This window comes from Ictalurus punctatus, chromosome 2 (assembly GCF_001660625.3).
Source record: "Ictalurus punctatus breed USDA103 chromosome 2, Coco_2.0, whole genome shotgun sequence".
Lineage (NCBI taxonomy): Eukaryota > Metazoa > Chordata > Actinopteri > Siluriformes > Ictaluridae > Ictalurus > Ictalurus punctatus.
Window position 1 is genome coordinate 29,571,902 of NC_030417.2, and position 18,476 is coordinate 29,590,377.

Consider the following 18,476-nt stretch of genomic DNA (forward strand, 5'->3'; position numbering starts at 1 on the left):
TATACTCAGGCATTCTGAACTGAGCATGAAAAGATCAAAAGACGATCGAAAGAATAACCGAATGTGCATTTTGAGAACAGAATTTGTGTCCACACCCCATAGTTTTGATGCACATGGTAACTGGTCAAACATAATGAAGGTAAAACAGTGCTTTATCTACTCGTCTCTGTACTTTTCAGCTGTTTGTCATTGGCCTTTTTGTTGTGGTGTAGTCTTTGTAGAGTTGCAAGTCTTTTGAGGCTTTCTTTCCCATCTCTTGTTATTAACTGTTAACAAGTGCAGCTGTACTCTGAATACACTACATATGCCAGCCATTTCTTTAGCAAGATGTTTAAAGTAGCTGCTTCTGTTATGTGGATGACCAATGCTCTTACAAAATCCAGTTAAAGAGGCATTTGGGGGAAAAATCTTTTTCAGTATGTTTACTGCTGCTTTTGTTAGGTTCGGTCGATGTGCTGTGTCCCTGATTAAATTCAGTTAAAGAGGCATTTGGTTAAATTGAAGCTCCTGCAGATAGAAAATGAACTACGGTAACACGACAGGGACAATTCCTGACCCTACGAAGCTCTGTGAACCTTCATTAGCCAGAGGAGTTCATCTTCATTAATTGGGGAACTAGCTAACCTTCCATCTGCTCACTAACTGGACAAGCCCATCTAAAAATCTCCACAACATTGACACAACTGTATCTCATAAAATCTATACAACTTTCATACAACCCCATCTCATAAAATCTATACAACACTGACACAACCGCATCTCATAAAATCTACACAACATTGACACAACCGCATCTCATAAAATCTACACAACATTGACACAACCGCATCTCATAAAATCTACACAACATTGACACAACCGCATCTCATAAAATCTACACAACATTGACACAACCGCATCTCATAAAATCTATACAATATTGACACAACCGCATCTCATAAAATCTACACAATATTGACACAACCGCATCTCATAAAATCTACACAACATTGACACAACCGCATCTCATAAAATCTACACAACATTCACACAACCCCATCTCAGAAAATAAAATAAAATAAACTGGACAGTTGAAGATAGGAAAAATGTCACCTGGTCTTTTCCCAATCTTTCGGTAAGCCTGTGCCACCGCAGCCTCAGATTCCTATTCCTGGCTGACAGGATTGGAAGCCGATGTGGTCTTTTGCTGTTGTAGTCCATCTGCCTCAAGCTTGGGAGATGCTTTTCTGCTCACCACTGTTGTAAAGTATGGTTATTTGAGTCACCGTAGCTTTCCTGTCAGCTCAAACCAATCTAGCAATTCTCCTCTGACTCTCATGAACTGGGCATTTCCACCCACAGAACTGCCACTTATTTGATATTTTTATATGTTTCACACCATTCTCTATAGACTGTTGTGTGTGAAAATCCCAGGTGATCAGCCATTTCTGAAATACTCAAACCAGCTTGTCTGGCGCCAACAACCATGCCACAGTCAAAGTTAATGAGAGCAGATTTGTTCTCCATTCTGATGTTTGATGTGAACATTACCTGAAGCTCTCAACCTGTAGCTGCTTGATTTTATTGCTCCCCCACGTCACAACTGGCCGTTTAAATAATTCCATGAATGAGCAGGTGGTGTTCCTAATAAAGTGGTTGGTGAGTAAGGTATTTGTAATATTGTTTGTATTAAAAATGAACTATTGCAGTACTCTGTAAAGCATATATATATATATATATATATATATATATATATATACACACACACTTTATATATACTTTATATATACACTTTATAAAAGGGTTTATAAAATGTCCTGACCACGCATCATGCATCACCCATATGCAACCACACATCAATCCAGAAGTCACTCTCTTACACACACAGACAGAGAAAAATGACTTGGGCCTTGGTGTTGCTTTCAGCATCAGTGTTCTGTTTTCATTTATCTGTGTGTGTGTGTGTGTGTGTGTGTGTGTGTGTGTGTGTGTGTGTGTGTGTGTGTGTGCGTGCTGTTCTGCTCATAAGGAGATTACTTTTAACACTTCAAACAGACTCAGCTTTCAGCACTGTGATGTATGGAGTTCTCACCCCCATCTCCGCTACCCACATTCACAGCACAAGCCAAACACATTATACTTACAGCTCAGAGAAATCCTTAAAAACAGAAACATTGCCCCCTATACCTCATGTGTTCTAGCCCTAGACTATTCATTTATTTATTTATTTGAAAGTACTTAAACTGGATTATGTTTCAACGTCATCCTGGGGCGTATCATATAATTCAGCTCAGTGTCGCTTCAGAAGTGTCATCACTAATTGGTTGGCTGATGGATGTCTTAATACAGGCTGTATTAGGGAAAGACTTGAACCATATGGGATCTTCTCATTTACAGGCAGACAGACTAGTCTACAGACACAAAGTCGTCTGCAGTGCTCAGACAATAATGATAGATAAATGAAAGAACAGTGAATGAAAGGGAAACACGTAATAGTGGGGGAAAGAGGAGGTTAACTCACTCAGGTTCTTGGTTTTCTTGTGAAAAGATCCAGATATTTTCAAGATTTGTTCAAAATTTGAAAACGTTTGAACTTTGCAGCTGTTTCATTCAGTTTTGTGAACAGTATTTAACTGTATTGCGTCATGCAAGCTTCATTACTAGAGAAAATACGGGAACATCTAAAGACAACAGATATATAAGATACCTTATACCCCATTGCTGTTGAATGCTCGATTCTGATTAGGTAGAAGATGTTAATAAACTTTCACATGGCTTGTATAGTTTTTTCGGCTGCAAGATTTACATTAATGCATTCTTTGAATACATCATTGTTTCTATAGTAACAACTTACACAGCGAATTGTATGGTAGATGCTCCAATGACTGTTATGAATTGCTAAAATTGTGAAATTATTGATATGGTGAAGCTTTCAGTGAAGAGATGTTTATTTAGCATTTTTGGAATGAGTGTCTAGTGTCATGATGCTTTGTACAAGTTATTTTTCGCTTACTAAATGGTTTCAGAGCCCCATACAAAATGTAATGTAAGACAAGGAGAACACGAGGAAACACCATTTTTAAATATCAAAGAAATATATAGATGTTTGTTTCAACATCTATATATCCCATATGAAAAACGTAACCCTAACCCCCTAAACATAATAACTGGTTGTGTGACCTTTAGCAGCAACAACTGCGATTAAATGCTTCCAGTAACTGGAGATCAGTCTTTCACTTTGCCGCGGAGGAATTTTGGCCCGCTCTTCTTTGTAGGATTGCTTTCATTCAGCCACATTGGTGGGCTTTCAAGCATGAACTGCCTGTTTAAGGTCCTGCCACAGCATCTCAATTGGGTACGAAAAGTTGATACGGCACAGGGACAGTTGAACCCCCACTCGCTCACTGCTGGGGCTTGAACCCCCCGACCTTCAGATCAGTAACCCAGAGCCTTAAACGTTCATCCACCACTATGCTACGATATTCTCCTTCAGGATTTTCTTGTAGACAGCAGAATTCATGGTTCCCTCAATTACAGCAAGTCACCCAGACCAAGAAGCAGCAATGTATCCCCATACCATCACACTACCTCCACCATGTTTGACTGTTGGTATGATGTTATTATTGTGGAATGCTGTATTAGCTTTACGGCAGATGTACTCATGTCTTCCAAAAAGTTCTACTTTAGACTCGTCAATCCACAAAGCATTATCCTAAAAGGCTTGGGGTCGTCAAGGTGTTTTTTTCTTTGAAAAATGTGAGACAAGTGTTTAGTTTATGTTCCTCTTGGTTAGCAGTGGTTTTTTCCTTGTAACTCTGTCATGGATGCTGTTTTTGCCCAGTCTCTTTCTAATGATGGAATCTTGACTGCTGACCTCATCTGAGGCAAGTAGTAATTGACCAAGACATTTGAAGAAAACATTGACTTTTCAGATTTGGTTCGTCACTGTCTCTATAAAAGGTTTAACCACTACATTCTACATTCACCTACATAAATCATTCATCTCGGTTATTAGCCAGCATCGATATTTTACAGTTGCATTGAACATTGAATATATCAAGTGTTTGTTTTCCCAAGTTCCATTTGCAAGCACAATTACTTTTTAAATGTCCACAATTTTTTTTCCCAGAAACTGTTCTGAATTTCTATATTCATTTAGGCCTGGAAATGAGAGGCTTTAAATCCCATCATATTTTAGACTGTATGGACCAGTTAAACTCAAACATGGTAAACAAAGAATGTGGAATGTAGGTAATTGTGTGAAAGCGAAATGTCTGAGTGAAGGCTCCTGGGGGGGTTTGTACATATTACAGACTTTTGGCATATTTTGGCACATGTTTTGGATGTCACTGAACAAGAGAGCATCTGTGTTCGTGCAGCACACATGGTTTATCCTGATCATTTGTCTCCTTGGGTGGTGGGTTTCGAACAACAACCATGAATCACAGGCGAGTCTAATGACTGTCAAATGAATACACACATACGCACGCACGCACGCACACACACGCACGCACGCACACAGAAACACATACATATACACATGCAGAGTCTGGGGGATGGGGCAACACAGTGATATCATCCTTGGTGGCAGGCTGCTTTGTTTGATCAGCGTTGCCTTGTGACAACGCTGGAGGGGTCAGCGCCACCTCGCCACTGTGCCTCCCTGCAGGGTAACAATAACAGAGCGAGGGGAGCCAGTTAAATATGCAAGAACCAGCACCGTCACTCATTAAAAATGCAGCGTTGATAGAGACACTGAAAGAAAGCTGCCTAATTGGACTTCTTGAGCTTTTAAATGAAAGCCTGTACTGGGCCAAAACAATTCAGTATTCAGGGCTTGGGACCGACTGAACTGAATCTCCATTTATTCCACAGCAATACTTAAGGGGAAATTCATTATAGATGGTTTAAGCTGAGTCTTGAAGTGGGCTTTTCAAGAAAGAAGATCTACTATTAAAAATGGCAAGCTATTTCTTGCGGAGACCCCATTTGAAACAGCTCTTCTACTGTAAAAAGTTGTTAATTTCTATTTCTAGCATGGAATGATCAATTAACAATATTTGAGTTTAGTCTAAGACTAAGTGTGATTACTATGTTGCTATCTGGAAAACTGGCTCTTTGATTTATAGTTGCACATCTTAGAGGCAGACAATACGGCATCATTATAAACACTGATGGGTTTGCCTGAGGCATGAATGCATCAAAAGACTCAAAGTGACAGCTTCATAAGCAAATGTCTCCAGAATAATATGAAAAACAAAAACTGATCCTTAATCTGATAGCTGTGACGTGTTTTACCCCAGGTCATGTAGAGTCAGAAATTGCACAAAATGCTCAAGCAAATCTGCAGAGCTAACACAATTCACATATTACTGAGTATGTTCAGTTACACAGATCAGTGTGTGTGTGTGTGTGTGTGTGTGTGTGTGTGTGTGTGTGTGTGTGTGTGTGTGTGAGAGAGAGAGAGAGAGAGAGTACATCTTTTCAGCTAGAATACATGGATTCTAGGAGGTTTTCGATCATCTAGGTCATTTTGAAATGTCTAGTAGTGGCAACTCATTACAATGGGACTATAAGACACATAGAAGTATATGTTGATACTAAACTGATACCATCAGCCTAAAACATGAGGAAGAAATTTGTTCCAAAGTGTCCTCGTCATCTCGTTCAGCACATCCAAACAGTCCGTAGAGACAACGTGTGGTAGGTATAGAGAGAATGTAGCTAACATTAAAACAGTGAGAGCCATAAGACAAAGTGGATGACAAAAAGATGAGGGTCTCTGTAGAAAAAGAAAGACACAGCTGAAAGAAATGGATGACAGAACTGAGAACATGATGCCAAAAGAATCTGCCATGAAGACGCGCCAGCCCAAGAGCGGGTAAGACAGGAACACAGTTCTGGATGCACTGTAAGTGTGAAATCTCCATTAGCCAGAGAGGAAATTGAAGAATTAAGTGTGACAGGAGTTGGTCTCCTTTTTTTTTTTTTTTTTTGATTGCATAACAAACTTGGATCGCATTTCAGCCTCTCTGCACTAAGCATTGCTACAGGCCTGTCAGTCAAAATGCTTCACAAGTGTATTGCACCTAAAGTGAGAACAGTGCATGATGTACACACACGTCCCCACACAGCTCAGCCAAAACACCACGGCAGCCTCGGCGTCACCTCCAGCTGCTACATTCATGAATATTCATAGATGTACTCAGCTTTTTTCTGCCTGATTGGTCAAGGAGATCATTTTCACACCGCTTGACCATTGTGCCCACCAATACGACTACCCAGTAGGTCTCACTGTGAGTCGGATGAATATTCATTATGGTATTCTGCTTTTCTTTGAATAAGGCATTTGTGTTGCTGAAGACAGACACTTGGCCCCGGAGGCCCGTTCTGTCAAAAACAAAAAGCAGAGGATATGTAACTCAGCAAGCGGGCTGAAGTTGTGGTTCTGGCAATGATGAGGTTATTTCAGCTATTCTTCAAAGGTTACTGCAGAAATGTTTTTATCTGCTATGCTTGCCTGCTTAGCTTGTGGTGCATGACACAGAGTAACTGACAATGTAAAATCTTCTAGAGGAACTCTAGATGCAGTTTACATCTGTTTCAAAGCATACTGTTCCTTCCCCACTCCAGATTTGGAGCGTAAGCGGCAAGACCAGCCCAATTTAACGTCATCATTGTTTATATTATCACTACCATCAAGTTATTTACATATAGCTGCTTATATTCACATGGTGTAGCATAGTGTGGCAAAGTTCGCTTCACATTTGGGCAACTGACAACAATATATCTGCTCAGAGCAGAAATGCTAGCCTCTGTGGAGCCCGGATTCTGTAAATGGGAGAGGGGAAAATGATGTGGACCACCAAACTGATCAAGCTGTCTTCGCATGCCTGTCAGTCATGTTGCTTGTCAATTCAGGAACATCCTCTTCCTGTAGGGGAATTTAGGAGTTATATCCTATGTAGTGCACATGCATGTTTATTGGGGGCTTTGAAGGGAAGGCTGGAAGAAAGAGCTGTATTTTTTTGAAATTTGAAATGTTCAGTACAATCAGCTTCGTACAGTAGGTGCTGACCATACAGAAATCAGCAGCACCTCCAAGTGGCCAATTATAGTTTCTCACATTAAGAGCCAATATGTAAAATACAGTTGAAATAAAAGATGAGAAATGATAAATGACTGTTGATGTGGTGAACATAGAAAAGAAATTGCCTCCTTGGTTAAGTGCCACTAATTGCTAGCTTATATAATTAGAAAATTAGAAATAATTATTATATAATAATTAAAATATAGAAATCTCTGTAGCCTACGAAGACCAGCTTGATCCTGTACTGGCTAATCTGTACATCCTGGTCTAACAGTCAGGGCTTTTTCTAGGTAGCAAACCGAGTCTGACTCAACTTCTGTTTTCGTTGTTCCTAGCCTGGGTTTCTATTCTGTTGTTCTGCAGCACATGTAAGTACTGAAAGATTGGTTCATTTAAAAAAAAAAAAAAAAAAAAAAAAAAAAATACACATGTATAACCTATTACACGTCTGTGCGTATGGCTGTAAATAAAATGCACTGAAGCAGAAGACCAGGCAATGTCCAGAACAACTGAGCCAGTCCCCACTGTAGCCTCACATTCCTGTTCTTATCTGATAGGAGTGGAACCTGATGTGGTCATGTTGTAGCACAATGAAGATGTTTTTGGTTAGTTGCGCCATGCTGCGTATTGTGCATGAAAATCCAAAGAGCTTCCCAGGCACATTTTCTCATAACAAGATTCAACATGCTGGTCCACCAGTTCATAACCAGCTTCATCATGGTCGAGTACCAGCTCCATAACCAGTTTCACCATGCAAAAGTACCAGCTCATAATCAGCATCGCCAGGCTGATCCACCAGTGCATAACCAGCTTCACCATTGCTGGTCCACCAGCTCATAACTGGCTTCACTAGGGTGATCCCCCAGCTCAGAACTGGCATCACCAAGCAGTAGTACCAAGTCTTAACCAGTTTCACCAAGCTGGAGTTCCAGCTCATAAGCAGCTTCACCAGGCCAAAACACCAATTCATAATCAGTTTCATCAAGCTGGAGAACCCAAATGGTGCCTAATGATTATGAAAAAGTAGCCATCTGCACAACGTTGGCATAAAAACAATAATAGCTTAACAATCAAAAGAAAATCATGTCTCACACTCTTGCTGCCGGAAGCATTGCCAATGCTGGGTGCAGCCAGGCTCCGTCTGCCGGTCACTCGTTTGTCCAAATAGACATGCGTGCGCAAACACACCAATACCTTAATCCCCACCCCCAAAAATGACAAACACACAGGATTACACATGGGTCTTGTTTTAATAATTCTCTTGACAAAATTGCTCCACAAAAAAACAAAAAACACACAAAAAATGATTTTTTAAAAAACATTTAAACACCTATGAAACGTACAAGCCCGTCACAGTGTTGGCAGGTCTAGTTAATCGGAGCAGATATGTCAAACAAATGCAATTTTTAAGGCATAGAAAGTAACATCACAAATCATCTTATAAACCACATCTAAACAACACTGATAACGTAAGAAGTTGATTTCAGTTATACTGGCAGGCTACCAGGAGCAAATGGTAAAGGGAACCATTTTAAAGGACATATCCATCACAGAGTCTGGTGGGGTTGATAAACAGATTCACAGCCCCTGGAGCTCACCTAGAATTGCTTTCACAAAGAAATGTAGCCATGTGCTCATGCATGCCTGTACAGTGCTCCTAAAAGAAAAAAAAGAAAGAAAAACAAACCCTTGTAATTAGCACATCTATAAAATAAAATAAGCTGTTGGTACAATTGATAATTGCAAAAGTTAATTATCAGTTAATTCATTAGACAACAAATGAAGGCTAGGAATCCCTGCTAACTTTGTTCAAGGTGACAGTATTTCACTAGTAACTAAGTTTAAGGTATTACTGTTTTTTTGTTTTGTTTTTAAACCACAGGCTTCAATAATACATTTATTCTATATAGATATACACAAAAAAGCCATCACCAAGCAGTAGCACTGTCAAGTATGTCAGTTTCAGGCAAAGTGAACGGTCCTGGGCTGAGTTTTCCCCAGAACATCACAGCACAAAATGCACTGTTAAATGGTTGAGTGAGCATCACACAGTACACTCCCTACCAAGTAAAGTCATCTTAACTTGAAACCTTTATTACAGTATTGTATTTAACACAGAACAAAGTCAAAGATACAGAGATCAGGCATGTGCCATTGATGTGGGGAAGAGTGAAGAGTTGACTTCACTACACACAAGAGACTAGCACCTTTACAGAAACTATACTGCTTGAGCACTTAAAAATTAGCACTGTTGGGTTTGAGTAAAAAAAAAAAACCTTTTTTTTTTTTTTTTTTTTAAATGCATTAGAGCCTATGAGCAAACTGCTATTGAATTAAAAGACACATGACCTCCAATAACTTTTTTTAACTTGCCATTAGAACAGTCATACTTATAATTCACTACCTTTCTGTCAGCCCTTAAAGATGCACAAATCATCTGCGTAAACCACATGTGCATGTGCTTTGTGTTGACCACAGAAAAGGAGCTCTTTAGATTTGTGTCTCTGTACGTCAGCACTGACAGCTGGATGCCAACATTTTTTGGTCAATTAGTTTATATACTAAACATGGATCATACCATGCCACAGCTCAACGCTTCCTGCCCTCACTGACTGGCCTGGAAAATGCACTACAGCTAAAACATATTGCCTTATTTTAGTTACTAATAAACATTTACACAGATAGAGAGGGAGGGAAAAGGAGATGCATAGACTGCCAGGCCAAACAATGTGCCCTCGAATGCTGAATGTGAACGTTAAACACTACATGCACATATTTAAATTCAACGTTTAATGAGAATCATAATGTGTCGCCGTATGGCGCCGACCTGCATTCATGTTGCATTCTTCAAAACACAAAATGGGGTAAAAATTCCATCAGATAATTATCATGCAGGTCCAATTGTGAACAAGTATATATTGCATTTCCAATAGTCCTTGATCTCAATAGCCTCAGACATGTTTTCTTCTCAAACACATTCAACATGCTGCACTAAATGAAATGTTTCTAATTATGTTTATCTGCCTTTCCTATCTAAAATAAAGGCCTGGATTAGTACAACACGTGACGTTTATCGATAATGATTATGATAGTGATTAATAGCAGCAAATCCCCTTTCCGTGTCGGCTTGACATATATAACTTACAGTACATTTCCTTTAGGAACTAATACATGCCTTGAGAGAGTGAAGCAGCACACAGCAAATAGATCAGGTGATGAAAAATACGATCGAGACATGACTCACAAGGAGGGCCTTGCATGAGGGTGAATGTGACATGCTTGACAATGAATAAAATCAAAAGTTACAAGTTTAAAAAAAAAAAAAAAGAGAAAAAAAAAGTGATGTAACAAAGTGAAATTATATTCATCCACAAATGGTGCTGGTCCTGGTCACTCCTTTCAGCAGCAGCTAGGAGCGCACCTCCTCACTGGGCTTCCTGCTCTGGTCCTATAACACAATTCAATTACATTTTATTTATATAGCACTTAACAATGGACATAAATTAAAATTTGAAATGTATCCCATAATCAGCAAGCCAGAGGTGACCGTGGTGACGTAAAGAGGAAGACTAACCAGACTCAAAAAGGAACCCATGCTATTCTGGGTGAAACACAAGATAGTGTGATCTCACAGACATTGCAAAGAGTATTTTACAGTTCATTATTCAGTACATCTTGGACAGTTTTATTTGTGCCAGAAAGGTTGACAAAACTTTAGTCTCAATAAATATTCAAGTAAAAATTGAGAATTTTTTTTTAAAGATTTGGCAGTAATTGATTTTTTGCACAGGCAAAAAGAGAGCTGGCTGTCTAACTAACATGAAAATGAATAGCATGGTATAATAGTATGTTAGCTTGTTACAAAATCAGATAGGATTCTTTTTTTGTCCTCCAATTTCTGATCCAGCATTTTCTGCTGATACAGGCCCAATATCAATAGAGGATATTGGACTGGTGTCATCTCTAGTTGTAAATGAGAAATTAAAACAGGATCCCTCTCATGTCAACTTTGTAAAAGCCTTACACTGACTTGACAACAATTCAGTATGCCTTGAAGCTTAAGTAAACCATTCTGACTGTTCAGATAACTGTTTTACTGCTAACATTCTCTTTGCAAAAACAGGTTTGGATATATAGGACATTATTTACTATACCCTTAAGGATATATGGTATCTTTTAGTTGAATATGTTAAATCGGTTAGGAGTCAATACTGAGCTCAAAGTTAATTCTGAAGACTGTTCTGTAGTTTAGCATCAGTGAGACTCACCTCTGGCGGGGGAGGCTTGACTGTGACTGGCTGTGAAGTACGGCGTGGTGGAGAAGGTTTGGGTTGAGCCTGCTGCTGTACTGTGTCAAAATACGTCACTCCGCCATACACCTGTGACTGAGCCTGAATAGAATCCAGATTGTCTCACCATTTCAATAAAGGCAAGTAAATGCAAAAATTGGGAGAGAAACAGAAAATAAGTTCACCTGTGCATTGGGGTAGATGGGGGGTAGTGTAGCTCCAGCAGGGTAAGGGTAGTTGGTGTTGCTAAATGTCATGACTCCAGGTGGAGGGTAGAAGGGTGGGGGAAGAAGTTGCTGTGGGGGTGGCTGTCCAGGTGACAGAGAAACGGGCGGAGCAGCGTAAAGCGCAGGGTTCGGAATCGGTCCTCCTGACTGGTGAGGATGCAAGCCTGTAAGAAATGGAGCAAAAGATGATTGGTCAGTTATCAATTATTTTAATTTTCTATTACAATATCCATGGAAATGCATACAGGACAAAAAAATAATAATAAACTAGACCATACCAAGATGAGGCTATGAAATAACCTTTCAGAGTTCATACAAAAGTTGTTGGATTACCGGGGTGTGTGGGGTGAGGCAGGTGCATCTCTGGTTGCACCAGCAGTCCCTGTGGTGGCATGGCAGCTGGACTGTCGCCATGTGTGTAGATTGGTCCCTGGAATGACACTGCATAGCAGAAACAAGGATGTGAGCATCTAGATACTAAACTTATTAAGACTTTGAAGACTGTACTGAGCAAAAACATTCCTGAAGTGTAAAACACAACTAAGCAATGTTAACATAAATATTAAATGAATTTAAAAGAAATATTTATTTTAATATAAAAAAGTCTTCATAGAAGTGTTTTTCTTTCATTTACAGGATACAACCACAATGCCCTCTGCAGGTCTCCTATTTAAGCACACGTACTGGTTTCATAATAGTGGCCCTCCATAAGCCCTATGTGCATTGGCGCTGGTTCAGGCACCGGCCTCTGCCTCTGAGATGAATACCGCTTAGCCCGGCCACCACCGACACCCTGCCGCAGAGGTCAAAAAGAGCAGTAAATACACATACCTTTTCCACTGCATTTCTCCAACTGCATATGGTGTGCAGTAACAAATGAACAATAGTGCTTTACAAAATAGGTGGTAGTTAAGCATTACTAGAACTCACCATGTCCTCCATGTTGCCATATTGAGGAGGTCCACCTCCCATATGTATAGAACTAGGGATGCCTATGGGGACAAAGAAAGGTTGTCACACAAATGCCACAAAGAGCCTCAACACAAATAATTACACTCAAATCAGGATCATCTGTTCAAGTTTGCATCGTTAAGTATACAAACACAGTAAGGAGAACACAAAAAAATGGAAAATGGAGAAATAGTATGTTGCTAAAAAAAAAAACAAAAAAAAACAAAAAAAAAAACAAAACAAAACAAAAAAAAGGCAAAGAATAGGAATAACCAACTAAACAGGAGCAAGTGAGCATACCCCTCATCTCAGGCCGGAGGTATGAGGCCGGACTCTGGGTCCAGCTTTGCCCAGCCAGATTGAGACGGGCCAGGTCCTGATCGAGCCTTGACAGGCCACTCTGTGTGCCCGCATCACCCTGTCCCTGCCATGATTCGGTCTTGGCAGCAGTGGGCACAACCTGTGGGGTGAGCACCGCCTCTTCCAGCGAGGCCTGCTTGCTAAGGTCCGAGGGCCTGGCCCGGCTCCTACGTGCCAGTGAGTAGGATTTTTTCTCCACTGGCCTCTCAGGAGGTGGTGACACCTCCCTTACTGTGCCAGGTGCGCTCGACTGTTGCTCCGCCGTTGTTCCACACTCCTCCTTTTGCTGCGATGAAGAGCTTGTCTCCTGCTCAGATTTGTAGTAAGTGGTGGGTACAATGGGAATTTCACCTTCCTCTTCTTCATCTTCTTGTGGACTGCGCCGGGCATGGTGAGGGGTTCCATGAGAACCTCGGCCCCTAAGTCTGGGTGCCCTCTCGCTCTCAGGAGCCTGGGGTCGCGTGCTGGCCTTAGGATGACTCCTGATTATTTCAGGCCGACGACTGCTCTGGAAGGTGCGTGCAGGGGGCTGGGTGGAGGGTCGATTCTGGGGCCGAGGAGCAGCAGGAAAACCTGACTGGGACGTTCCTGTCACAGGCGGGGCACTGCGGGCAACGGGAGCCGCACCATGCCATGAGGAGCGGGGGGGCTTCTCAACATCCCTGTAACGCTTGGATTCTTGGTTTAGCGGGCCAGGATGCCTATGAAACAAAAAGATAAAAAACACAAACAAACTAATGTCTCACTGTGTGTATATATAGTTACTAACAAGAGAACCATCCTACACTTGTTTTGGAGTTGTCTAAAGAGAGAACAGCAAACAAACAAAATTGTCTTTCAACTGCTTACCTGGGCTTCCGTGGCTTGAATGGTCTGGTGTCACTGGAGCCGTTGCCGTTGCGAATGTCGTAACCGTAAATAGCAATCAGCTCCTCGCGTGATTTGGGGGCCTGCTCCTCCTCCCGGAATTTATCGTGCTCCCAGCGACCCTCGTCTTTCCACAACTTCCTATGCCTGCCCTTAGGTCTGGTGACAGAGAAACAGGGAACAGAGAGCAGAACATAAAGAAGGAAGACAAAAAGGGAGGAAAGTGAAAATAATAGAATGAGTGCAACCCAACTTTTTTTTTTTTTTTTTTTATAAACTCTTCACCATACAATATAAAGACATGTAGTAGGCTATTCATTGCACATAATGAAACATTCATTGTGGTAGTGCACAAACTATGTAACCTGAGGAGATAGCAAAATGTATACAATGTGGAAGCTACTAGATCATGATTTAGAATTAGCCTAACGGGTGATGGTGATTACCTACTGATTTAACTGGCATCTCGGGAGAAGCAAAAACACATTGACCTGCAAAGATACCAAGTAGTAGCAAGCGATACAGTTGTTTTCCCTGAAGGATATTACCTCTCTTCATCTTGAGTCTGGCCTCTCACATCATGCTCAAAAAACAGGCCCTTCCGGGGGATGTACGCTGGATTCTTCCGGTCCTCATCATCATCCAACTTCTGACCAGGTTTACTAGCAGACTTATTCTCAGGATCATCCGTGCTCTCCTGTTGAGTGTGGTTTTTAATATTATAGCAGAGTCCCTCCAAAAACTAGCCTAAACCAACTAAAGCATCAATAATGCAATAAAAATACTGAAAATAATCAGACAGTGGCCATTGTCTATTATGAACAAAGCATAATGTGCATCAGTTGATTAGAAATAGATTGTGCCTCCATAAACTTCTCAAAGCACTATTCATTTCCAAATAGACCACCAACCATTTGGCTTTTTGTCCCATACCTGACCATCCCCACTCTGCCTCTCTCCTGCCAAGTTGCCCTTTTCATCAGCTTTCACTTCTTTCATTTCTCTCTCCTCCTCCTCTTCCTCCTCCTCCTCCCCTTCTTCTTCTTCTTCCTCCTCCTCCTCCTCCTCTACCAAAACTTCAGTAGGAGCTTCAGCCGCTGCTTTCGGCTCTGCGGTTGGGGGTGCAGCATCTTCTTGACTGAAGTGTTCAACCTCCTCCTCCTCCTCTCCTCCCTGAGACACATCCAGGTTGAATAGATGAACATAAACACTGCTCTCCTCATGCCAAATTTAGCACTTTAAACGTTATATATATATATATATATATATATATATATATATATATATATATATATATATATATATATATATATATATATATATATATATATATATATATATATATATAAAAACCTCTTCCAAATAATGCTACACGTAAGGGGAAAAAATTGGCTAGTTTTACACAAAAACTACAACCTCATGTCTATTTTATTTTCAAAAGAAAACACCTCCTATCAACGTCTTTTGTGGGTTTGCTCAGCAGATGGTGTTTTACTGTTGATCTGCTGCTCAAACCGACTGGAATAGGACTGCAATTAAGAAAAACTAAGTTTTTAATCACTGTGTAATTATCATTATCAATCTAATTACAGAAAGTAAAGACTTCGATCATTATTTACTGAAAAATTTCAATGCATTTCTAAAACGCACAGTTAAACGTATACTTGTCTAATGACAGCGAAGTCAAACATACACTGATAGGTTTTATTTCATGTTAATGAACTCAAAACATTCATCCTAGACAGAAAGTGAAAGGACCACACTGGTGCACCTTCCAATCAGCGAAAACACTGGTCAAAAAAGAAATAATTTGAGATCAAGTCTAAGGCGTATTTTTGAGTGACCGCTCGTTCCAGCATATCCCCATGTTAAAATGCAGAGCATGTTGATAATCGCCAGAAAGACAACTACACGATCAACAATGCCAGCATTTTTCTTGGCGCACTACACTGTAATTTTACTTCCATTTGTGAAACAGTGTACATTATATTATATTATATGCTAAAGGAAAGAAGTTTGGTTACATTTAAGCCAGTGTAGGGGACATAAAGCAAGTTATAAAATGCAGCATACATGATACACCAACACACAGCAATGCTGAAGCAATACCAAAGCAATACCACCTGCTATGAGGTTTTAGTTTGTTTTTTTGCAAGATTATCAGAACCAATTATTTTTAACAGCAAACCTTGCATATAAGCAAGCCCACTAACTGATTTACAAATACATACCATTATCCATAACATACCAACTCTCACACGAACTCTAATGTAACACGATTTTTTTCTTTTGACCACAGTCTATTTGTATGCCATGTGACTTTAAAAAATTTTTTTTTAAAGTACTAAATATCACATGACATTACCATGAATTCTGAAACACATCAAATCATCAACTTCAAATTATTGAGATCAAGCTCATTAGAAAAACACTACATGCTTAACTGTCAACAAATCTTCAGAAAGCTACAGAATTAGTACATCCACACAGTGCTGTGCTTTCAGGGTGTTCTCAGCATCCAGCACACTTGATTAACAATCCCATTACAAGGCTGTTTATTCAATTTAAACCAAGTGTCAGAGCATCAAATGTGCAGCGCAGGGCTCCTCTATGGTGACAGATCTCCTCGCCAGCCCCGGGTCTGTGTTGCCATGGTGACTCACCTCCGAGCGCGAGCCATTCTCCTCCGGATCAGCACTTTCATAGTCAGAAAGGACAGCTGGAGGAACAAAAGATTTGGCGTTAGATATCTAGATGTACCACAAACACCCTGTTATATGGACAGACTCAGCTGACAGTCAGGTTTATTAGATAACACTGTCTTGTACATTATTTGGCTATTTAATCTACCCATAATGTAGGTGCATTTTGTAGTTATACAATAATTGGCTGTGGTGTGCTAGACGTATACCATCAGCCACCTCTATCCAGAGGAAAGGAACACTATAGATCCACCAGACAATAACATGACATCACCATGTCAATGTCACTGCTGTGCCGAGAATGGACCATCACGCAAAAAAATATATATACGATTAGCGATGGCCGCCCCTTCCATTGATAAACAGGGTAAAGGGGTGCTGTTAACTAGCACATCGCAACATATTTCATTATATAAAGCACATCTATATGCAAGTGTACTTGATAAAATAGCTTTTAAGTGAACACAAGCTATATACGCCTAATAATAATAATAATAATAATAATAATAATAATAATGGCAAGCTGTTTGAAACAACAGCACAAAGAACAAAAAAACACTCACCTTCACCTACACCGTCTTCACTTTCCTACAACAGGTTGGAAAAAGCAGTTAGACACAGACTCACAAACCATCAGCAATCATCCAACAATCAATTTCAAGCTTTCAGGAACCCCATAAAATATAAATAAGCCCTCTTCCTCACTACATTGTGCTGTTACGTCTTTCCTCTAGTAACGACGAACAAAATGATTTGTGGTTAAAAACTGACAAAGCGAGAACAGCACACTTTTCGGTCATGAATCAAAAAATGGCACAAGTAATAATACGTAGGATCAAATCAACCCAAAAGGGAGTAATGATATCAAGGCCATGATGGGTGGAAATGTTAAGACTTAAATGGATATTTTCAGAGTCAGTGAGGCAAATTTATGCAGTGAATGTGTGGGATTTTGACTGACTCTACACATCAACAGATGACATGTTAAAAAATAAAATCTGACATTTTCAGAAAGCAGCTGCGGTTCATTTAAAGGATTTCCAAAGAGGATCCTTAGTGATATTCAGATGTGTAATGATAAGGGATTAAAGTGTGCTAATCTAGCAGAGATAAACGCAGAGAACACTTTCCTCCCTATAGTGTAAACAAAAACAAAGTGTGAGTCGTCCATCTTCAAAACATTTGCTTAGTTACGACTCTATAAATGTATTCAAAGCCTCTGCTGTTTGATATCAACAAACTGAAATGTGTAACACTATAACGCCTGTGTTGAATAAGAAGAGTCTTAGTGGAGTCCTACATGTACAGTATTTGAGGAGAGAAGAGAAGAGAAGAGAAGAGAAGAGAAGAGAAGAGGAGGTGTTGGCTAAAGTGCTTTAATAAGTCCAGAGGGAAAACATTCTAGAAAATTCCCACAGAGCTTCCAACAAGCGAGCAATGCACTACTAGTTCGTTACCACCTCAAAATATCACATAATACGTATAGCTAAGCGTATAGGGACATTCTAGTTTGTATAGAAGAAGTCTGACTTGCTAGCAGTCTCGCTAAAGTAATAGCACCCTGAGACACTCACACACTCGGACTCGACGTCGCTTTTCGGGGCAACGCGCACAGCTGGAGTCTCCCCCGGCTCGGGGACTCTAACACGGGTCTTCGCGCCGGGGGAAGCCGATCTCCCACTCTCCGACCCGGACGCAGACTCGTCGTCATCTTCGCTGTCCTGAGACGCGCGCCTCCTTCGTCGTCGCCGGTCCGCCATCTTAGCACACAAGGAACGGGAACCGGAAGTGCGTAAGGAAGTGTGGGCGGTAATAAAGTCGTAATTTCCTCCCACCAACACGTCGCTCAGCTGGGCGTTTGAGAAAGTGGGAATTTCCACGTAACCTACTATCAAATAAAGGCACGATCATTTTTTTGTAATTCAACATGTGGATTTTTATGAGAAATACTGAATAAAATTTGAGTAATCTGGTCCGGGACCTTAATTTTTTTGACATTCGTAGTTATGAG

General features: G+C 40.4%; 1 protein-coding gene across 2 annotated transcripts; it reads right to left on the bottom strand.

Moving 5' to 3' along the window:
• Positions 1 to 8,300: 8,300 nt before the first annotated feature.
• Positions 8,301 to 18,264, bottom strand: casc3 (casc3 exon junction complex subunit). Of its 2 annotated transcripts, XR_001810623.3 has the most exons (14): positions 18,040 to 18,264; positions 17,029 to 17,053; positions 16,427 to 16,482; positions 14,697 to 14,936; positions 14,312 to 14,460; positions 13,746 to 13,922; positions 12,837 to 13,597; positions 12,516 to 12,577; positions 12,270 to 12,378; positions 11,919 to 12,026; positions 11,544 to 11,749; positions 11,338 to 11,460; positions 10,245 to 10,517; positions 8,301 to 8,726 (listed from the first exon to the last, which is right to left on the bottom strand). XR_001810623.3 is itself a non-coding variant. In XM_017456650.3 (13 exons), the coding sequence occupies exons 1-13, from the start codon at positions 18,223 to 18,225 to the stop codon at positions 10,479 to 10,481; spliced, it is 2,241 nt and encodes a 746-aa protein (XP_017312139.1). In that variant the 5' UTR covers positions 18,226 to 18,264; the 3' UTR covers positions 8,301 to 10,478. The 2 variants fall into 2 exon arrangements, 1 of the variants encoding a protein (XP_017312139.1); XM_017456650.3 differs by having other exon boundaries at positions 8,301 to 10,517.
• Between the last annotated feature and the right edge of the window lie 212 nt (positions 18,265 to 18,476).